Consider the following 22528-nt stretch of genomic DNA (forward strand, 5'->3'; position numbering starts at 1 on the left):
TCATTTCTGTTGTAGTGCAAGTTTCCAGCACTGCCCAGAACACTGTCACCACTTTTTGAAGTGAGAGTATAGTAATTCCCTTTGTCCTGAACTGCTCCCTGTTCCTTCCATCCCTATGCAGAAGGATTTGCTTGAGAATAGCATGGTAGATCGTAGTCGAGGAACTGAGGCAGAGGCTTCTTTTTCTGAATACTGCAAGTCCTAGTAGCTTTGGCCTGTTCAAGCCTCAGTTGCCTCAGGAAGGTCCAAGGACTCCATGTGTTATTCTCCAGCGTAACTGGCTCTGGCTTAGGGCCTAATTCTGCTGACCTGTTGCCAGAGCTACTGAATCTGGATCCTGTCTGGAGTCTACTGTAGCTCAAAACAAGTGCTGAGGGAAAGCCTTGAGGTAGAGCCAGACATCCAAATGGAAGGACGCTAAGCCAGTATATAGAGAATCGTGGGTATTCCACTCCATTCCATTGCCACAAGAAAACAACATAAACATGATTTTCTTCTAAATCAATCTGCAGATTTAAGTCTTGGACAGTGAATGTTGCTTGAGGAATTTTAGATTCTTTTTTGTTTCTGTAAAGAACAATAAATTATAAATGTTCTGTGAAGAAAGAAGGAAATACATCCTGGCTTTCTGAGCTGTTTGGTATTTCAGAATGAGGTCACAATGGAGTTAATTGATTCCCAGTTTTATTTTTAAAAACTTGTATTTTGATGGTTTAGTTATTTATTTGAAGTCTTCTACCTGAAGATGTACAATGAATCACCCACTTGGAATAAAATTCACATGTGCGTTTACGTTCAGCTAAATTCTTTTCTTACAAAACTGGAGATCTCTGTTTTAGGCTCAAGGCATCAACATTAGGTACTGACGGTGTGGATCTGAGTGAACATGTTGCTTATTCTCCTCAACAAGCTAATTACTACTTAAAAATTTATGAAATTCTGAGGACCACAGAAGTTTGTGGAGTGATCTCTGGAGCTTTTCCTTTTTCCTGTCTTGCTTTTTTTATTCTTTTTGCAGCTAACTTAAAACTGTCTCTGTAGGCTTCTTTCTGTTTTCCTTCCACCTTACTGAGACATCTTTCGCTTAATGTTACTTCGATAAAGACTCCACTGTGTTAATATATAATTTTCATTGTGACTTTCATTGCTGCAATTAAGTGGCTAATTGAATGGTTTATAATGTGTATGCCTAATGGCTTCTGCAAGAGGTTAACTGTGAAAGGCATAGAAAATTAACACACAAAATGTTGCCGATGTTACCTTTTACTGAGTAAAGCCTCAGAGATTTTGTTTACTTTGCTGCTTATGGGCAGCGAAACTCCTGAAGATGTTGTAATATGAAACTTCCTTTGCCATTGAATCCTAGATGTCAGCTGCAGTGTAATATGCCATGCTTCAAAAAACTTCCATGAAATGTAAGCATAGAAAATACATTCGGGTTTTGGGGTCTAACCTGCTGTAGAACATGTAAGACTGCGGTTAAAATTTTCTGTTCCTTCTTATCCTTCCAAAAATATAGAGCAGCAATTTGGATTTTTTTTATTGTCTTTCATAAAAATACAGCAAAACTAATACTATCCTGCAAGAATACCTCTAATGGGTTTGTCACAGAATAAAGAGAAGTTTAATCTGCCTTTGCTATTTACAGTAATTCACAGGCTTTAACAAAGCCTTATGCCAAAAAATAGTAAAGTACTGCTCATATGGAAGGGTGCTTCCAGCTGTCCCCTGGACTCTGCACCAAGTGAAATGGAAAGCAAAAGCAGCACAATATAAGATCAAATCTAACAGAAGCTTAGAAAAATGTAAAGTTCTCAAGTCTGTCTTCAGTTACCAATTTTTTAAAAAAGTCAGTGTTTTAATATAAGACTTTTGTTATTATTAAAATAATGTAGTCAGTTTATCATATTGTATTTATGACAGAGCTACAGCAGAATGAGAAGAGAAAGAAGCAATAACGTGAATGTAGGAAAAAAAATTTCTTGTTTGTTTTTAAAACTATTGATTTGTAAGTAAATACTGATGACTAAAAAAAAAAAAGTTGTCTTTACAAGGTGTGTGGGAAAATGCTGCATTCGCATAGCTTTGTTTTCAGACAGCTGGGGTTGTAAATGTGTGTGCTGTATACCTTCCCGCCTTCTTGTCACCCCCGTGGTAAAAAAAACAAATAGCTTATTTGAACAATCTCTGTTGACTAGTCGAGCCTGTAAAATACTGCTCTTAAGAAGGAACCTTTCTTGTGTCAGCCTTCTCTGTGTTTAAACTAGTATCCTCCTCTATTTCTTTACCACTTCTGAAATCTACCACTCTCCTCTTTCTATGTCATACTCACATTCCTTCTGTAATCTGCTTGATTACAGGCCCTGTACATTTTTGGTCTGGTCCTGTTATTTTTTTCCATATGGAAGGGAGACCTTGATGTTAATGAGACAGGCAAAGATTCTTCATCTTTCTGAAACTGAGTGCTGACCCAAGGAGGTGTCTGTATTAGTTATGATGGGCAAGATTGTATTCTACTGATCTTGCAGAATTTCAGCAGTCTTAAGTGGTCATATTTGAAAGTCTATATAGGTGCCTTTCCTTTTATTACACATAAGTGTCCTATGAGGTTTCAGTTTACCAAAGTTACTCATACCATATTTGAATTTTCGCTGCAGCCATTAACTTCAATATGTGTTTTTTTCTGCACAGGATTTAACAATTCTGAACGCATGTGCGACAAAGAGTTCATAATACGCAGAGCGGCCACGAATCGAGTCCTAAATGTCTTGCGCCACTGGGTCTCCAAGCATTCTCAGGTATTCTCCTTCTGCACCTTTCTCCTCTCCAACTGCAGTAAGTCTATGTTCTCCCTACAAAGTATTTTTTAAGCAGTGCTGCTGTGGAGTGTTGCAGAGGTCAAACAGCCTGAAAACTCAGTGCTAGAAGGATAATATGGAAAATTAGCTTGTAAAAAGATACTGTTAAGCAAGTGAGTAATCCTTCATCTAGCCTTGCAAAGCTCTCCTGAAAATACCCAGTTATGACATTATTCCTGGTAACATTGTGTGTGAGCGCTTTACTGGTGTAATGTGTGTTGAAATACATACTGAGCAGGTTGGATTAACCGTTCATGCTACAGGCAGCGTGGTTCCGTTACTTTGACTGTGTTAAAATACTTGTGTTTGCATACAGATGTTTGTTTATTTGTTGTGAATCGCACATGGAAAGATACACCGGTCCTGTTGATCCCTCTACAACCAAGACAGGAGTGTGGGTCTGATACATAAACATAAAACTGTATTGACAGAGAAGGGAAAAAAAGAAGTCTGAGTAGCTAGCAGAAGTTTGCAGATAGAAATGGCCTTTAAGCTGCCAGGTGAGACAAATGTTGGCAGATTTTGGCATGTATGTAGAAGTCTAACAGGAGAATTAGTGAAAGAAACAAAGGAGGAAAGGAGAGAAAGAGGAGTAGAGAGAAAGAAGGGAGGGAGGAAGGAAGGAAGGAGGGAGGGAAAGAGAAAGAGTGAGAGCATTTTGGAAGCCAATGGAAGATTTTTGTACGCCTTGTATAGATGATACTTCACAGCGGTTGTAGATTGCTTTGTCACTACATGCTGGTAATCAAGACCACTTGATCTAAAAAGGGTTTATTGAACAGCTAATTGCAGCGATGTCAAACTGTCCTATGTTAAACTCAGTTCCCTTTTTTCCATGTAATGGGTTTAATTTCCATAGAGCTTAAGTTTGCTAGAGAATCAAGTCAGTAAGAAATGCCTAAGTGGGAAAATTGGCTGTGTTTGAAAAGCTGAACAGCCCAGATGAAATTAATAAAACCTCTCCTGGTATCATGGGAATGATTACACATTTTGAGTTATTGGAAACAATCTATGTAGACCAAGATTTCTTTGACTACTTGTTAAATAAAAATCGTTGCATGACAAAATCTTGAGCTGGAACTGGAACAGCAGAAGTCTGTTATTACTGTTGTAGAGTACAGTACATGCTTAGTGTGTCCTTGCTGCAGTTTGTGTTAAGTGACTGCTCTGAGTTGAGTTGACCCTCTATGCTAATTAAAAGATGGTTAATTAATGTAATTGTGAAAATTTTGGGAGTCATCAGACTTTTGTCTACAGTAGGGATCTACAACTAGTTACACTGAAGTTTAAGTTTCAGAGCTGACCCTGATGGTGCTGTGATGATTCTCTATCATAAGTACAAAGTAACTATGAAGAGTGCAAGTGTACTCTGTCATTCTAGCAATTTACCAAAAATATACTTTCTCTCCTTAAAAATAAAAGCGATCTTTGCTTCCATTTCAAAAGTACCCATGATGTACAAAACAATAATATTGTCCTGAATACTACTACACCTAATTTTGCATAATGTTTACAATTAGTATTCTTTTAAAAATATTAAGAGGACAAAGATAATACATAATAGTTCAACACTGCATTTTCAAAGGGGAAGCTGTTATCCGGACTCCCTTGTCTCTCACTGCCTTTTACTTTTTCCATGGCAACAGTGGCAGATTTTAATTCTCTAGCTCTCTTAAGCCAGTATTCCAATTTAGCAGATATTTTAAAATGCAACAGCTTTGGCACCAAAAGTAACAAATGCTACAGCAACAGAGCATGTAATCAGCACTTTGTGGTGTTTACTTGTGAAGCTAGGGAGAGAGAAAGGACAGAAGACCTAAGCAAACCAGAAATGTCTGACTAGTTTCTGCCAAAAAAATATGGGACAGGACTGCTTTAAGGAAGACAAGTGAAGAATTACTGTCTGGCCAAATAGCATGTAATGTTGGCAGTAAAGATGTATAGTCCTGGGAGAGCAGTAGCTCAGAGCCTCATTTTACAGTAACAACACAAACTGCAAGCCAGAGAACCTTTAGCCACCAGTGTCTGGTGAAGAAATGCTTATTAGATTTCCAAAATGACAAAAGAATATAAGCATTAAAATTCTATGAGATCAACAGACCTGCCAAAAACTTTATTACATTTTAAGGTATTTGCATCATTCTCTGGCCACTTAGTGCATTTGAGCAACCTTCACCTTCATCAGCAGCCAAGGACAGGTTTTATTCTCTTAAAAAAAAAAAAAAAGTTAACAAAATAAATTGGCTTTGAATTTGCTTTTGCTGCAGAAACTGCCAGCACAAAATACGCAATTTCTGTCCTCCGTGGGAGAAGGTTCTCCCATTGTCTGGTAGACTCTTCTCCTTGCGATGTGCCTGAGATCCTTCTGGTCATTGCTAGCATGACTATAAAAGGTGACCTACTGCACACGTTTTTTTCTGCCAAAATGCTATTTCCTTATTAATAGAAACAAAGAAAAGCAAAGACGCTATATGAGGAAACTGCAGGGCTTTCTTTAGTTCTCTTTTTATGGTGCCGGATGCTACTACAGGTGTGCTTAGTGTTGTAGCGTGTGAATAATTCTGCAGCATAAGTAACTCTGGTTTTATGCTTTCTGATCCACAAACAACATTCAGGCCTCTACATGTTATTTGTCTGCCTAAATTATTGTACTGATTTATTGTGCTGTAATGCCCAGAGCACATGAGGTGCTGCACAGTACCTAAGAATGTGCTTCATTCAGAAATGTGTGCAACGTAAAGACAGTAATGTACAACCATATGTTAAAAGTGCTCTTACATGTATCATCCCACCTAGTTAGTCCCTACCCTCTACCCCTTCCCTCTGGATCCCTTTGGCTTCCTTCAGTGTGCTGCTCTCAAGTGTATAATAACATGGGTCAGGGTTAGTGCACGAACTGAGGGATAGAGAAATCTTCCAAACAAATGGTTCAGAGCCTTATTTTTCCTCATTTTTCTCTAGCAAATCCAGGGTTTGGAGGAGCTTTCCTCTGCTGGGTTATGGAATGAATTGACCTCCTACAGTATCTTGCAACTGTGTCAAAACCACAGTTGTGGATGGTTTAGTGTTGTGGGTTGTTTTGTTTTTAAAGCATGTATTTTTTAAAATTTATCTGAGTATTTAATCTGACAGTATTTAATATGTAAACTTGTCTGTTGCCAGAAAACAGAATCAACAATTGTTAAAATTAACAATTCAGCCTATTCAGTGAAGATATGCTTTCATAAAACAGTTTTGTTATCTTGAAATCATACTAAACAATGCTTAGAAAAAGAAATAATTATTTTTTGAAACTTGGGTCGTACACTGTAAAAGCCTCACTCAAATTCCAAGTAAATATATAGTGGTAGTGCCAGATCTGCAGCCCTGTCAGGAAGGCAGAAGGAGCTAATTAATGTCTCCAGGAGCTCACAAGGCACAGATTAAAATTTGGAAAAAAACATCCTGGCCTAATGTGACACATTTCGTTTTTACCACACTGAGCAAGAGGAATCAAACCTGTATTGCTCATCAGCCAACACCAGCACAGCGTGAAAGATGGCTTGTTTAGGTTTCCCAGATTTTATTATTTACATTTTTCTTCTTTTCCTTCCCTATCCCTCCTCTTTTTTTTCTCCTATACTTCTGTCTTTTTCATTCAGCTACCTACAAGCCAACAAAGCTTTCTTTTTGCCCAAAATAACAGCAGAATGTTCAAGTTTACATTTCATTTTTAAAATGTAATTGAGAGGAAGAGCGTAGGATTCTCCCATTGTAAACAACGAAAACACAAATAACGAGGCAAACAGTCATTGTGAAGACAAGGGTGTTGATGGGAACAGAAGGGGCTCACAGGGATAGTACTCCCACTGACTTCTGCAGTGATGGAAAAGTAGGAAGGGAAAGGAAAGCCAAGAGGAGGAAGTCTTGGTGTGATTTTCATTATCCCAGTGAGGTCTTGCAGCTTCATTTTCTGTTTAACAGTACTTTCTTGTCTTTTAATCTAAACACTTCATGTTACAAAACCAAGATTTTTCTGCTTCTGTGGCGAGCAAATTGAAATGGAGCTTGTCCAAGGAGAAAGCTTTCACATCTGCTGATGGAGAGAGAAGCTGGTTTCTCCAGACCTCCCAGTCGTGAATGACAGCTGGGTGCTTATTCCCATTGGCTTCTTTGAAGATCTTAGCTGGAGTGAATTGGCAGATACTAACCCTCCTGCAAACTAGATGGCTGCCAGACAGTGTCAGAGAGTTACGAGGTTACCACAAGACCTGGGGAGACCATGGCTTGAAATTTGAAAGTATAGCATCCTGGCTTGTGTCTGAAACACTGCAGCCAGCAGGATGAAGGCAGTGACTGTGCCCCTGTGCTCGACACTGGTCAGGCCACACCTGGAATCCTGTGTTCAGTTTTGAGCCCCTCACTTCAAGAGGGATGTAGAGGGGCTGGAGCATGTCCAAAGACAGGCAATGGAGCTGGGGAGGGGGCTGGCAGCTGAGGGGTGTTTGGTCTGGAGAGGAGGAGACTCAGGGGGACCTGATCGCTCCCTACAGCTGCCTGATGGGCTGTGGGCGGGTGGGTGTTGGTCTCTTCTCCCAAGTATAAAGCAACAGGACAAGAGGAAACAGCCTCAAGTTGTGTCAGGGGAGGTTTAGATTGGGTATTAGGAAAAACATCTTCATGGAAAGGGTGGTCAAGCATTGGGCCAGGCTGCCCGGGGAGGTGGTGGAATCAGCATGCCTGGAAGCATTTAAAAGCCGTGTAGATGTGGTGCTTAGGGACATAGTTTAGTGATGGACCTGGCAGTACTGGGTCAATGGTTGGACTTCATAATCTTAAAGGTCTTTTCAGACCAGAACGATTCTATGATCTCACACCTGGTGCATGCTTTGCTCCAGCTGTGAAGTAAGTGATTTTCTTGCTCATACTGATGAAGCTGTGTTAGGTTTTCAACACAAGGTTTTGCAGATGTAGTTATTGAGTATCACTTAGGGATTATGGAGGACACGTGTATACAAAGACTTGTTCAAGCAAAGATGATTTCAGTTAGTTAAAAATAGCGTACATGAATTGGTCAATTCCATTTGGTATCTTGGAATAAAAAGTAAGCTAAAAATTGCTTTATATGACCCCCACTTGTTTCATGTTTAATGCCATAGAGTAATGAATATGATGGCTGTCAAAGTTACAGTAAGTTTATTGTAGAAATGTGAACAAATTACAGTTATGCCAACATACTGGTTGATAGCAAAATATGCTGCATTATAACTACATTTCAAATAACTGTGACCTGTGGCCTCTGCCTTGAAACAGCAAAGAAATTTCTGGGGTTCTTTCTGAAATAAAGAGGCACCATGATGCAAATAGTGAATTGAAGAAACAGAGAGGTTGCCCCAGAGAGAGGCAGGGCAAGAGAGCCCTGAGTGAGCCTTCCAGCATGCTGTTGGTCACTTAGTGAAGAAGTCCAGTTTGCATAAACTTACGCCCTTTGCAGAATACAGTTATGCATTGAATAGTAATGCACTTAATTGCAGCTACGCTCTGTCCAAACATTGCGGAAGTGTAAGGGTTTGCTATACCATGACCCTTCAGGGAACATGAGTCACCCCCAGAACAGCAGCCAAGCTTGCATTCAGTCAAACTAATTAGGAGTACTCTGCACCCACTTCTGCTGAAGCCTGACAGGTCCTTCTTCACTGAGGTCTTTCTGCAAAGCTGATGAATGTACTGCATCCCAGGACTTGGAGGCAGGGATGTCACATTTCTTATCTGTCCTGAACGCTTTAATCTGACAATACATAATGGCTGGATTCTTCTTTAAAGGTTTCTTTGTACTACAGGATTACACAGGGCTTAGATAAGCAGTGGTTTGCATGTATGTGCTGAAAATTACTCAGTCATGCTATTAACATAGCTTGCACTTTTAACCTGATTATATTCCATCAGGAGTGACAGGCTAACACTGATACTGTACAATCAGGACTGGCACTCTCTCCCAAATGCTGACCAACTCTTTGCACTTGAAACAAACTCAAAGACAAAGCTGTTGTCCTTTCCTTGCTTCTTGAAGTAAGCTAGACTTATTTCAAGTTCTGGGATGAATTTCCTTGATAGACAGTTATATCGTTTATCTCTGCCTTCCACATGTGTAAATGCTCTGTTGCAGGTGAGTTTATAAACATTTCCCACAGCACAATTATATGTGATATAGTTAGTGTGCTTTTATGCTGGAAAATTAAATATTGTTGTAGAGGACTGCAACACTAAATTAACTTCAATTAACTCTGATAGAGTTTGATCTGCTGTGTTGTGGTGTAACTCTTGCTGGCAACCCAGCACCCCACAGCCGCTTGCCCACTCCCCCTCACCCAGAGGGATGGGGAGGAGGATCAGAAAGGAATGTAAAACTCCAGGGTTGAGGTAAGAACAATTTCACAGGTAAAGCAAAAGCCACGCAAGCCAAGCCAAGCAGGGAATTCCTTCCCCACTCCCCACGGGCAGGCAGGCTCAGCCATCCCAGGGCAGCCGGGCTCCACCACGTAACGGGTACTCGGGAAGACAAACGCCATAATGCCAAATGTCCCCCCTTCCTCCTCCTTCCCCCAGGGTATATACTCAGCATGACGTCCCACGGTATGGAATCCCTCTCTGGCTGGCTTGGGTCACCTGTCCTGGCTGTGTCCCCTCCCCATGTCCCATGCCCCCCCAGCCCGCTGGCTGGCAGGGCCCAAGGAACCGAGAAGTCCTTGATTTAGTAGAAACATCACCCAGCAACAACTAAAACCATCAGTGCCCTGTCAACGCTGTTCTCACATCAGAGCCAAAACACAGCACTGTACTAACTACTGAGAAGAAAATTAACTCCATCCCAGCTGAAACCAGGACAGGTATACAAGACTAAGAGTCACTCCACTGATGCCATTGAAATAATTATCTCTTTACACTTTGGCATGAGAGTGGATATATTAAAATTGTAGGGCGAAACTCGTGTATTTAAAAATATTCTAAATTCCTTGTAAACAATCTTTCAGTAGATTTGTCATCCCTCCTGCACCTACCACTTCCTTCCCTCCCTCCAGTGTTTTCTGTAGTCCTTATCACTGATGTGCTCAAATATAAATTAGGTTCTTCAGTTTTAGCTCCCTTTTATTTGTCTGGGTTATTCGATGTTTCTTCATGTTGTTTAGATGAGGAATATTTCCTCTCACTTAGGAAGATTTAAGGAAAGATGGGAGGAAAAACTTCTACTGTTTCTCTGAGCCCGTGTCAAAACTTGAAAATTATATTCTCTGTGTAAACCGCCGATAGTAAATCTACATATTTCTAGTTGTACCTCACCAGCATAGCTAAGTTTCCTTTTTCTTGCTTTCTGCTCCTTCTGCTGCAGTCTCTTTTCTTCTGGTCAGTGATTCCAAGTCCATCATCCCCTCTTACTTTTTTTTCACTCAGGTGAAATAGGTTGCTTTTGAAGCACTTCTCATACTGCAGCACAGCTTTCCTATCTTCTCCTGGCAAGGGAATGTGCTTGCACTTTAAAAAGAGAACATTGCTGTCTAATTCTGTGCATGACAGAGATAAACAGACTGGTTATGTCTACTTAAAATGTAATCATGCTGACTTTGGTGCTCTGTAGTTACAAAGCAGGCCTTTGCTTTCATAGTGCAGGGGGGTAAGAGCAAAATTATTACACTTCTTTCTGTTGCTATAGTCTTCTACTGCTGGAAACTTCAATAAATGGTACTGAACATGGTGCACGGTGCTTTTGGTCAGTTGGGAACTTCATACGTCCTATTCTTATCCTACGATTTCCTTTTTCCCATTACTGGCAGTAATGGACTTAAAAATAAAAGTTTAAATTTTGCTTGGAAATCTTCATTAATTTCTCTGCTTAACTCAAAGGAAAATCTGAATAAGAACCACAAATCTTTAGGTTAACATGGACTCCAAAATATGAGGTATGTGGCCTCTCACAAAGAATTAGACCTCTGTGAAACTGAAATGTGCCTGCTGGAAAATGGAGTGGTTCTTGCCTGCCTGCCTGTATTCCTTCTGTGATACGTAAATCTCAGCTGAAAGTCTCTTAGAATGTTGGGGTGGTCTAAGATGTGCAGCAATTTAAATGTAAGCCAGGATAGCAGGTTTACTCCAGCTTGCCAGCCTTCAGTGCTGAGGATGGTGGCAGGGTCTTGCTGCAAGTCCTTCCAATGGCTGGAAGAAATAGTGAAACATATTAACAGGTGATACAACAGAAAAATGTCACAAAAGTGGTCTAAAAATTCCTGTCGAGGTGTGGTACATGTGTATATAATATATCTACATATAGATCTATGTGTGCCCATACTATATGAATATATATTCATATATAACGCCCATAATACAAATAGATATAATCTGCTTGTATTTATTATTATACGTATTATTATAAATTATATTTGGAATTGGTTGCTAAGTATTTTGGTGTTTATATAATTCTCATGTTAACCTTTCTACATAGTTAAGTATATGTACATGTTTAAGTGCAATGATTTCCCTAGATTTTTTGTATATTGCTCATCACACCGGAATCTCAGTACCCCCTAATCATGAACTTCAATGGAAAAATAGAATAGCTCTCCAGTTTTCTTCCAAATCCCACCTTTTTTCATTATTTTTTTTTCTACTCACATTGTAAGAAGCAGCTGGCACATTGCTATAAAAAAAAGAGTACCTCCAGGCACAAAGAGATTTTGAGCAGTAAGACAACAGCTGCAGAAATTGCATGGACATAGGGCCAGGTCTGTCCCATGGGAAGGTTGTGCTGTGGGTTGCGGTCAGGCTGGTGTGGAGGAGTGACTGCCTGGGAGTGAAGGAATCACACAAACCCATCCATCCTCTGTCTGTAGTCCCTAACCAGTCCCTGTCATCCATCGTAGTTCGGGGTGGCTATGCTGATAGAGGGTCTAGGGCTTCTCATTTTTCTGAGGTTAGAGAAGTGAGTCTTTCCACTATCAACTTTCTTCCAAAGCAAAGCCAGTGTAATTGAAGAGGAAAATAGCCCTAACGCTAGGAACTAAGTTTTTGTATAGTTTGCCAACAATATGAGTTTCCCCAGTGATTCCAGGACTACTGTCTTGTAGAGGTTACTCAACAGACACCTTTTGCTATTAACATACAATATATCAATTCTCATCACTTAGAAGAATTAGTTTGTAAACATGCAAAAAATGGAAATGCCTTTGTTTTTACCGAGTCTGATATTCATAGGTGAGGTTGCCCCATCCTGTTTAGAAAAGAAACAACTTTTAAGTCTAGACTTTTTTGGTCATAGCTGCAATAAAGAAGTCTCGAGGAAAAATACCATGTAATGAAAATAATCAACCAATTATGGTTTGAAAAGCATACTTGGAGATAAAATCCTTATCATGTTGTTGTGATCTGTCCATTTACAGTGGCAGGTAGAGAATTTTACCCAACATGCTGAATGGGGATGTTAGACTTGTCAGCTCTTGGGTACCTTTTCTGTTCTTTTATGGTATTTCTGTAGCACAACTAGCAAAGATACCAGACTTCTTTTATACAGTGTCCACCATCGAGCCATAGGACAGACAATACTAATATTAATTACACTGGTTGCTTAAGCTTGTGCAGACTCAAGGTTTCTCCTTTATCAAAATTTTGATAGTTTCATATTCCAGTGGTTGTATTTTAAAAATCATTGGAGCTAACCATACTGTCATTAGTTTAGTTACATTCCTCGTGGTTTCACTAATTAGTCCCATCTCCACACCCTAAATAAATAAATAAAAATATCTGTCTTCTTTTGCAAACATGCTAAAACAGTTCCTAAAGAAGGCATTTTTAACAATGGCAATAGAAAATGTATTTATAAAACAAACACGATGAGTACCCAGAACTGTGAGGTATATGCCTGATACCCCACCCAAACTCTAACACTCCATGGCTTCCTGTTCTCCAGCATCCTCTAATACAGACAACCATCACAAAAAACTAAGACACGTATGCTAAGACACATATGCTAATTGGTGTCAACATATGAATTATCTGTGGCTAATGGCTCAGGTGAGAGGACTTTAGAAGAATGAAAAGGGGATGCTTGTAAAAGGAGAGAAGTGCCCAGGGCATTGCTGGCAGACAGCAGCAGGGTATTCCTAAGTGCTGACATTTTGAGCAATAAACTTTCTCAAAAAGTGCTATAAACGTGGCTGTGACACCACCTTCCTTAACGAACATGAATTCTTGCCTTCATCTTAAGTATTTAGTTCCTTTAGGAATTAAGCATCACTTTCCTTTTTAACTTTGGGGGCACTCTGATGGTCCCACATCCCCTGAAGTGAAACCCATGGTGCGATGGTGTGTGTCTTCACTGGGGTGGTTCTCCCCAGAGGCACCCATCTCCTGGCATCTTGTCAATTTAAGAGCCTGTCACAACAGAAGGGGTTGTAGCTGGTTTATTTGGGAAAATGAAACACACAGACCTTGCAGGGAGGTGCCAAGTATTTCCCATTTTCTGTAACTTCATGGCTTCTGTTGCCATGGAAGGCTCCCAGGGGCTTGCCGCAAACATGGTCCTGCTTGCAAGCAACTGTGGGTTGCCAAGGAAGATCTGTGATGCAGTAGATGACTGAAGGTTTTGGGTTTAGTTTTCTTATTGAAATGCTAGCTTTGACCTAAATAGAAACATTTTTGGAGCCTACTCCAAGAGTTGCCTGTACATTCCCACCTTAAAGCTCGTACATTGTTCTATTATTTGATTTTCCCCAGTATCAGAGATCAACAGTGTGTTTGTGTTCTTGAATTGCAGCCCTGTGTCAGGTATCAGTCTGCCTCAGAAGTAATTAAGATGCTGAAGCCCTTAAGTGCAGTGCCAGGGACCACTAGTCTGATTTATCAAGCTTATTAGGTTGAGTACTCCACTACCTGGAAGAAAAAAAAGCAGACCTTTCCAAAAGGATGAGTATGAGATAAGAATTGCCGGAATGGGAGGCTGATAAACAGACAAACTCGAGAAGAGTGAAAAAAACCCCAGTGTCCAGCCTTGCTAGGCAGCGGTCTCAGTAGTGCAGTTACATAGTTTTTCTGCTTTTATAGTCATCACTGGAGAATTTTTGTGGGTATTGGTGAGATGCAGTTCTTACTTCAGAAGAGAAAGGTTAAGTGATTTGCCCATTTCCACACAGAAGATAAAGGTCAGAAGAGGAAATATATTACAGCCTTTTGTTTCTCTAAATATTTTCAAACCTAATAGCAAAAAACCCTTCAAAAAAACTCACAAAAGTATACTCTTTCAGTTATTTGGCCAACATTGTTAAGACAAAAGGAGGTAAAATTGTTTTCCTTTGTAGGATTTTGAGCTGAACAACGAGCTGAAAATGAATGTGTTAAATTTGCTGGAAGAAGTTTTGAGAGACCCTGACCTTCTGCCACAAGAAAGAAAAGCTACTGCAAATATACTGAGGTAAATACATTTCTAGTAGTTTAGTATGTTAACTGCAGCATGTGAAATAATTAGGGGATCATGTACCATAGAATTCACAGCATTTGGTTTTTCTCCAGAGTTTTTAATTTGGAAGGATTACTAAGTGTTTTATTAGCTATAAAACAGAGCGTGTTTTAAGTTTCATGCATAAAAATACCTGTATTAGAAAACTTTGATGCAGAGCAGCTTGCAGCCATGGGTTCAGTCTTTACGCAGCAGGGAAAAATGCTGTCCAGTAAAGCCACGACACCACTCACTGTGATACCTTGAGGAACTTCTGCCTCAGTAATGAGCCATCCACTCTGCTCAGCGGACAAGAGGCCGTTGATAGCCTAATGTGTCATGACATCCTAACAAGACCGTGCTTGCACCTTCCTTTGTGTTGGCATCACATCCAAAGTTCTTTGGGTAGCTTACAGGGAGGAATTCTTGTATTAGTCCCATGAAATGAAAGATCTTTAAGCTTCTGCATTAACTATTTAAGTCAGGGTTAGAACACCTTATTTTGTTACTTAGGGTTGGTATTACAGAGTTAAGTGTCTTGTCATGCCAGAAAGACAAATCTTCGTATGCATTTATCAGTGAAAATAATTGCATCTACTAAAAATGAGTGTTTTATAGCCACTGATTTTCATGTAAATTGTCCTACATTGCTAAGGAGCAGTAAACATTTAAAGACTAGGCAGTGTTTAAAATACGATACGATGAAAAAACACAGATAAGTCTGTGATGTGCTGTGTTAGTATTTTTGTAAATATTCTGCTGGAAACCCAATAAGGGTGCAATAAATGCAGTATGTCTGAATTTTCTACAACCTTTTGACAGGTTTCCCCATCAGATACTTACGTGAAAAACGAATGAGGGGCAAGTTGTTCACTTAGGAAGGAAGAAGTCAAACAAATTCAAGAAACAAAGATTTTTTTTTATTAAAAGTACTTCATGTCAATGAGATCATACTTAATTTTTACATAAATAAAAATAAACCTCCTTTTTAATAATACTGCATGTGCTGTTATTCCAAGTAAAAGTAGTAACTTCGTTTCATGTATTTCCTCAGAAGAAACAGCAAGCAAGAAGAGCAAAAAGGATTAGGATAATGGCTTTTAATAATACGTGTGACAGCAATTGTATTAGATTTTTTAATTTAATTTTTAATAATTATTATTATATTTATTAGAAATAGTGAGGAAAATTACCAGAAGACCTTTAGCTTCTTAAAAAAATAGAAGAAAATAAACCTGAATTGGCTGTTCCTGGCAGAGTAATGGGATAGATTATGGACCTTTAACATACAACTTTGTTAGCAATTCCTCTGTACAGCTTCCAGTTAGCCAATTTCCATTAGCTGTTGCATCAAAAAGTGGGACCTTGGTAATTATGTATAAACCGTGAGTTGCCCCCATTTGCATCCTTTTACTGCTCGTCTGTGAATTGGTGGATATTGTCTGTCCTCTCTTCCCTTCTAGCATGTATTACTGTGGCATCTTGAGCACACTGTATATACTAGTGAATACAACTAATCAGGTATTTCCAGTAAACATTTTTCAGAATTTTTCAAAAAGTCAGACTAAATTTTTGACCATCCTGTGAATTTTCGCACTGTATTTCTTTTGGAAAAAAAAAAAGAAAGGAAAAGTTAAATTCTTAAGAAGTGAAAATTCTGAAAAAGTTAAATTTTTGAAAACTGAGAAATGGGGAAAAGAAAATGCAAAAGGGAGGGACAGTGGAAAAAACAGTACTCGAAAATAAAATTTTAGAAAAATGAAAAAATGTATGTACAGAAATTGAACAGAAAGTTAATTAAAAATTAACTCATTTGAAATATTTTGTAGAAACATTGCATTTTTTTAAATCCTTTTTTGTAGTCATTATCCTGACAGTATTTCTGGAACAGATTATGGCACTTCACAAGCAGGCAAATAAAGCATGAAAAAATGATCTGTCCAAGTTCTCAGTGGGAGTTTCTGTTGGAAATAGGTAGAGAATAAAGACTTCCTCAGATATGGTCCTCAGCCAAGCCATCTTTCGTCAGGCTTTGCAGCTGTATACCCCAATGCCGCCAGGTTTTTCAAACAGTGTGGGTTGATTGTAGATTTGGCCATACAGAATCATAAGTACTTGGTTACATCCCACAAACTAGCCCTGGAAAATGAGCCATCGGTGGTGGCTTGCTGTGCAGGACTAGTCCTTTCGACTCAGTGCATGGATGTCCCGCTTCAGAATGAGGCATGAAATTTAAGCCTTAGCTAACATTGGCTATCAAAAATCCTTTATTGCTTTTCAAGACTGGCAATGCTGCTAACATATATGCATGCTGGACAACTTGTGTGTTAAATATTTCAATAGTATTTCAATTTCCAATCAAATTTCAGTATGATTTCAATACTATTCCAATGGGAAATCCAGTAAGCAGCAGTGACACAGTACTGCTGTCCCAAGTGTTCAAAAAAACTGCTGTGTTCCATTTCCAGTAGCAACCATATTTCATTAGCAGCTGAAATTACTCCTATGTCCTATCTGTGGGTTGATTACATACACAAACAGCCCATAAACTTTCAAATAAGAGTTGTAGCATAAATAAATGTTCAGATAGAAGCTGTTGCATGAATACAACTGTAATAATTTAAACTTTTGTTAAGCTGCAGTCAACAGGACATAGGCTCCAAGTCAAAAATATTATCACATAAACCAAACTGTCCCAAAGACTTAAAGCTGAGTGAAACTGTGATCTGAAGCACTTGGGCTTGTTCTCCAGCCACACAGGAGGTGATTATCTGCCAGGCATGTCAAATTTGTTAACAGTCAGCTGGTAAGGAGAAATTAATTTTTGAGGAATGGGAACTCCTTCAGTAACCTTGTGAGAAAGAGTGTATTGGAGCAATTCTGATTTTGGACAAAAAATCATTCAGCTGGAATGAAATACACAAATGTGTCATACATCTCACACTTTCACTGGAAGGAGGAGCTCTGGTTCATAAATCACCTCAGGAAAATGGGTTGTCTAGTAATTAGAAGTGGTTTCCAAGCTTTAAAAAAAGCACTGTAGTGACTCCTGGAGATACACGCCCTCAGCAAGGCTATATAGTTGACTGAGAAAAGGGCATTACAGGATTTAAGGAACGATCTGCAGTTGAATGTAGTTGTTTGCATGTAACTCTGTTATCTGTGGTAGTGACACAGAGGTGTGTGTTCCTTTACTCTTCCACAAGCCTTCATTTTTATTGCACATCATTAAAATGGGAATATTTATAAGTTTTTTTTTAGAATTATCAACTTGGTAGTCCTCATCAGTGACCTGCTGTCCCGTGGGGACTGTGAACACACACTTCACTTCTGGCTGCCTCAGGAACCGTCTCGGCCACTGGGGTATCAAGCAGGAGTCCCTCTGGTCCTCCAGTTTCTCAGCTTGTTAGTGGATTCAGAGGTGGAGCCAACTCCAGACTGTTCTTTGAAAACTTGATTTTCTTATAATCCAATATATAAAACCGAGGAGTGCTTTCTATCAGGAGGGTTTAGCTTTTCTGGCAGGTTGAAAAGGTCCTTGCTCAATTCTGGAACCAGTTTAGTGAAGAATGAGAAACCAACAGAAGCAGAAGAGACAGTATCCACATGCCTGCATTCTATCTGACCATACATGTATGAACCTAGTTGACAACCAGGTTTCTAGTGCCAGAAGAGCAAAGTTTTTTTCTATATTCACACTAAAAGCAAAGTTCTGGTGTAAAGAGGGTATGGTGACACGGGAACGGTGCTTTCCCTGACATTCTTGCATGATGCCTCCCATGGTGCTGTGGCCGGTTGCGGAAGTAGGTCAAAGCAAACACTGAACATGGGCTTCTTCAAGCGGGGAGAGTTCTCTCTATTACTTGTCTCTGAAGATTACTAATTATTGTAGTAGGGACAACCAAGATTGTCTCCCTGGACCAAGAACTGCTAAACTTTAAGCAGACGTTCCCATACTGCTCCAAGACATAGTGAAGAGGCACAGTGTTCAATATCAGTGACCTCTCATACCATTGTTTTCTTTTTTCTGCATCAGATTACAGATTTTCTGTGATTTGCCAACATGGCAGATTATAGTCAGTGGTCTGAATATTAAGAGAAGGCCTGTAATAGAATAAAATTTTTTCTTGAGTTCCTTGAACCATCCATAGGTTACAATGACAGGGTGAGGGGAAATCACAGAGGTGATTTCCTCATTGTATTGACTTAGAAATACAGGGACCTACTGTGTCTAACTGAAGGACCTAACCACAAAACAAACTGTAGACAGCTAATGAAGCACTCCTTCCAAGGCAACTGCCCATCATGAAGCAGATTATGTCCACCAAAATGATCTGAAATTAGTTATCCTGACTGTTCCTCCAGAGGTCATAGAAGACACCTTCGTTTCTCAAACAATTACAGAACATAAGCAGTGACTTTGGAGGACGTAAAGCCCAGCCTGGAAGTCCTAAAGGTATCGAGAGTCTTTCTTCTTGTGGAAATGTGTAGAGGTTCTTCTTTTGGTTCAGCTACCTATGTCTGGTTTGGAGAAACGCTGCTTGGTCCATCACCACCACATACCTGCTTTGGAAAGATGTTATCTTTTTTGTTTTCTTCTAGATGGAGGGCTTTCATCTAATACTACTTAAGAGGAGGACTATAAATTACCCACCTAGACCTGGAGGTCTTTTTTACTGTCATTAGAAATCAATTGGAAGATTTTTGGCAGCATACTTTCTATGTGCAGGCACAAATTTGTCATAACTGGAAGTTTTGGTGAAACTCATTCAAAAGGCTTCTCTGGGACAGGTTCAAAATGGGAAGGAGGGGTGAGCCAGTTGACATGCCCCTCATGGAAACAGTCATTCACCCAATTTCTAGGCGAGTGTCATAAAGCAGGCTTTTTGCTTCTTCTGAAGAGGTGCTTGCTGCAGGCTTTTGTATCTAAAAGGGCTTGGCATAACAAAACAGCGTCTGTCAGAATTCAGGTTTGCCACTAAGTCCTCACCGTAGGTCTTGGCTTCCCTGCATTTCAGTTTTCATAGTCTACTCTGGAGTCTGAAAAGCAGAGCAATTCAGAGTTAGGTTAGAAAAAGCATTTATTGTCATAAATTCAATGTTCAAACACTTGTGGAAGAAAGTTTATGCTTTCTGAGCCTGCATGTGGGTTATTTTCCATGGACTGTCTCCTTGAAGGACATTGGGTACAAATGTCTCTTTTTACAAACTGATCTAGCCTTTGAGTCTATGTATGCATATGTACATATAAATTTCTCGGAAAATCAGTCCCTTTGTTAGCAGAGATTAGAGGAAGAAGAAAGGTTGGGTTTTATTCCGAAGAATTTATGGTCAGCTCTGGGAAAGACTGTATAGAATATGAATGGCAAGGAAAGTGTTTATTGAGAGATACTGAGCTGCTTCATGCCTTCTTGAGTCATCAAACAGAACAGCTGGTGTTTTGTGCACGATGAGATTTTTGTTGAATGGACTGACAGGGTTTCTCTGCAGGGTAAAAAACCTGCTTTTTCTTTTTTTCAATATCTGTTCTGAAAGCTAGGCAAACCTACTGAAGTATGTTTTGCTTGAGATTTTATAAGCCTTATTTACTAACCCCTGAAATCTAGGTAAAATTTCATTGATGATGAAGCAAGGTGTAAAGTTCAGAGTGAACACCAGTGAATAACTTCAATAAATTGTCCTATCTGGAGAAAAAAAAGGGTGGTTCAAGAACGTTCCTCCTTCTTCTTCTTCAGAATCAATGTAAATGAAATCCAGGGATATGTAGACGTCAAAATTTGATGATGACAAATTTTCTGCCTTGTATGATCTCACCGGACAATAAATTTCAGGCTTTATAACTTACACCAGTTTTCAAAATGTTTAAATAATGTTTCATGTACCATAAAAGAATGAGGAGACAGATGTTAATAGCTTCCACTAGAAAATTATTTTAATATTTTATAATATTAATAGATTAATAATTAAGTGAGAGATAGGTCTAATTTTAGCTGCTGACTCTAAGGATTAGAAAGTTATTCCGTATATATTTAATTCCTTATTTGTAAGGATAACAATGGATGTGTCGGCCCATTCAGTGCTCCCTCAGAGGGGTACTGTTAAACAGTCCAGCAGAATCTCTCCTCACCTTTGCTTTCTCTCCTAATTCTTTCCACACGGACCTGCACTTCTTACACAGCTTCCAGGAGGTTCTCCAGGGAGTGCGGTAGGAACTGCCCAAGCAGAACGGATCAGCTCAACCTAGCTTCCTGGACCTCTGTTGAAACTAGGTATCCCAAAGCTGCCAACAGTGCAGACTGAAGCAGAAGTTACTATTGATGCTATCAATAATTAGCTGTATGATGTCTAGAGATTCGTTGTCCTCTGCAGATGTAAATGTGAAGCATTTACGGATAAAAGCAGGAATTTTTTTTCATGGGAGCACTGTGGAAGCACCGTTCATCTCTTTAGAATGAGGGATTGGAATTCTACACAAATTGTGAGATGTCATGTTAGAGAATATCAGGAAGCAAAGGTGAGGGAAAGTTAACTATTTTCAGCCTTTTGAGAATCTAATGTTTCCGATTTTATTTTTTATTTAAGCAAATACAGTCATTTCTGTATCAAAGACAAGAACTCCAGCCAATATAAAGTTATGTGTAAGGAACTCAAATGATGAGTTTACGAGATTGCTGAGACTACTTGGTGGTGAAGGGCAAGCCCTCTCTGGTTTTTTATCGCCAGGAAGCACATGCTCTTGTCATACGACAAACAATACCTTTCTGCGGGCAGCCAGTCGTGAGTTACAGCGGAAGATAAGCAGCTTAGGAAAGACAGATTGCCAGTCTGATTCCAGTTGCCAAGGCTGCACACCATTATTATCTGGAGAAGAAGCTTAGGTTTCTCCTGAAGCAGACAATCAAGACTTTGCACGGCTTGCCCATGAGACATAAGGTGTTTCCAGCTCCTTTAAAGAAAGGGACATTTTGTGTGGATTTGATAGGCTGAAGGTGAAGACAAGGAGGTTTCTTAGATCCTTTCTCTCTGTATCTGATCTGCTTTTAGCCAATTCTTCCAATTTGGCAAACCAAAAGGAAACCACAGCAACCCACAACAGAAGAACCTAGTGTACTAAGCATTAACACTTCCTCCCCACCCACATAGTACAAATTCCATATCCTACACTCATAGCTAAAGTCTCCAGGCAATATATTCCTTTTCTTTTAACCCTTTCTCCAGCTGGTATGTGGAAAGTCTGTTGCTACAGGGTGCAAAAATGAGGAATCGGAGGGACCATGAGAAAATACCTGGTGCAGTTGCAGTGCTTTCTGGAATGACCGGTAGAACTGGTTCTTCTTTGAAAATGGCCGTCTAAACTTTCCTTGAAAATTCAGCTGATGAGTACTCTACAACTTCTGCAGAAGTTGCTTACCTATACTTGCAGTTGTAAAAGGAAACTTAAGGTTGAAACTAAATCTCCTCTGATGCGAATCAGTCCCGTGGCTTCTTGCTGTGTCGTTGGTGTCTTTATAGGCAGTCTTTCACATACTGACCTACTGTTCTTTCTCCATAAACCTTCTATTTCCTACGTTACATAAATCCAGTCTGTTCAAGGTTTCATTCGGTCTTTATTTTCCAAATGAAGGGATAAGATCTTAGAATTATGTGCCAAGATACTACAGTAGGGTAAAGAGGGTTTAATGAATGCTTACTACTTCTGCTGCATTCATTTTTGACCCATCACTCTGAAATAACACTAATAATCACAAGTTTCCTGTAGCAGAATTGGAAGCTCGGTTTACTTGGATTGGAACACTTGTATTACTGAATGCAAATCATGTACTTGGTACAAGTAAAATCTGCTAGCAGTTTGTTATTTATTTCAAGACGCAGCTCTTTGTGTGGGACACTGAATAGGACAGTGTAGTGCCAGTAAGTAAGAACACTTCCCAGTGAATCATTGTTTTATGCATGCCTATTTTGCTGTCTTCACTTCTCAGATGTTGATTTTTCAAACATTTTCCCAAAATACTATGTAGCACAGTATAAAAATCAGCGAAAAGGCCTAAGATGTAATTTTCCACCTTTCGCTTTCCTAGGATTATTCAGGATAGTGACCTTCTGATTAAATATCATTGTTACTGTACTGTGGTTTTGCATTGCCAGTCTAGTTCTTGAAAAGGGAATTTTTCTTTGTCCACCAAACTCATTTGCACTAAAGTCGGAGTGGGAT

General features: G+C 39.5%; 1 protein-coding gene across 2 annotated transcripts in view; it reads left to right on the forward strand.

Moving 5' to 3' along the window:
- RASGRF2 (Ras protein specific guanine nucleotide releasing factor 2) overlaps positions 1 to 22528 on the forward strand; it is a 131736-nt gene that overhangs the window by 96072 nt on the left and 13136 nt on the right. For both annotated transcript variants that reach the window (XM_037374318.1, XM_037374319.1), the window contains exons 18-19: positions 2692 to 2798; positions 14180 to 14292. In XM_037374318.1, coding sequence (XP_037230215.1) covers positions 2692 to 2798; positions 14180 to 14292 — 220 coding nt within the window. The remainder of the gene's footprint in view (positions 1 to 2691; positions 2799 to 14179; positions 14293 to 22528) is intronic.

This window comes from Falco rusticolus, chromosome Z (assembly GCF_015220075.1).
Source record: "Falco rusticolus isolate bFalRus1 chromosome Z, bFalRus1.pri, whole genome shotgun sequence".
NCBI classification, from domain to species: domain Eukaryota; kingdom Metazoa; phylum Chordata; class Aves; order Falconiformes; family Falconidae; genus Falco; species Falco rusticolus.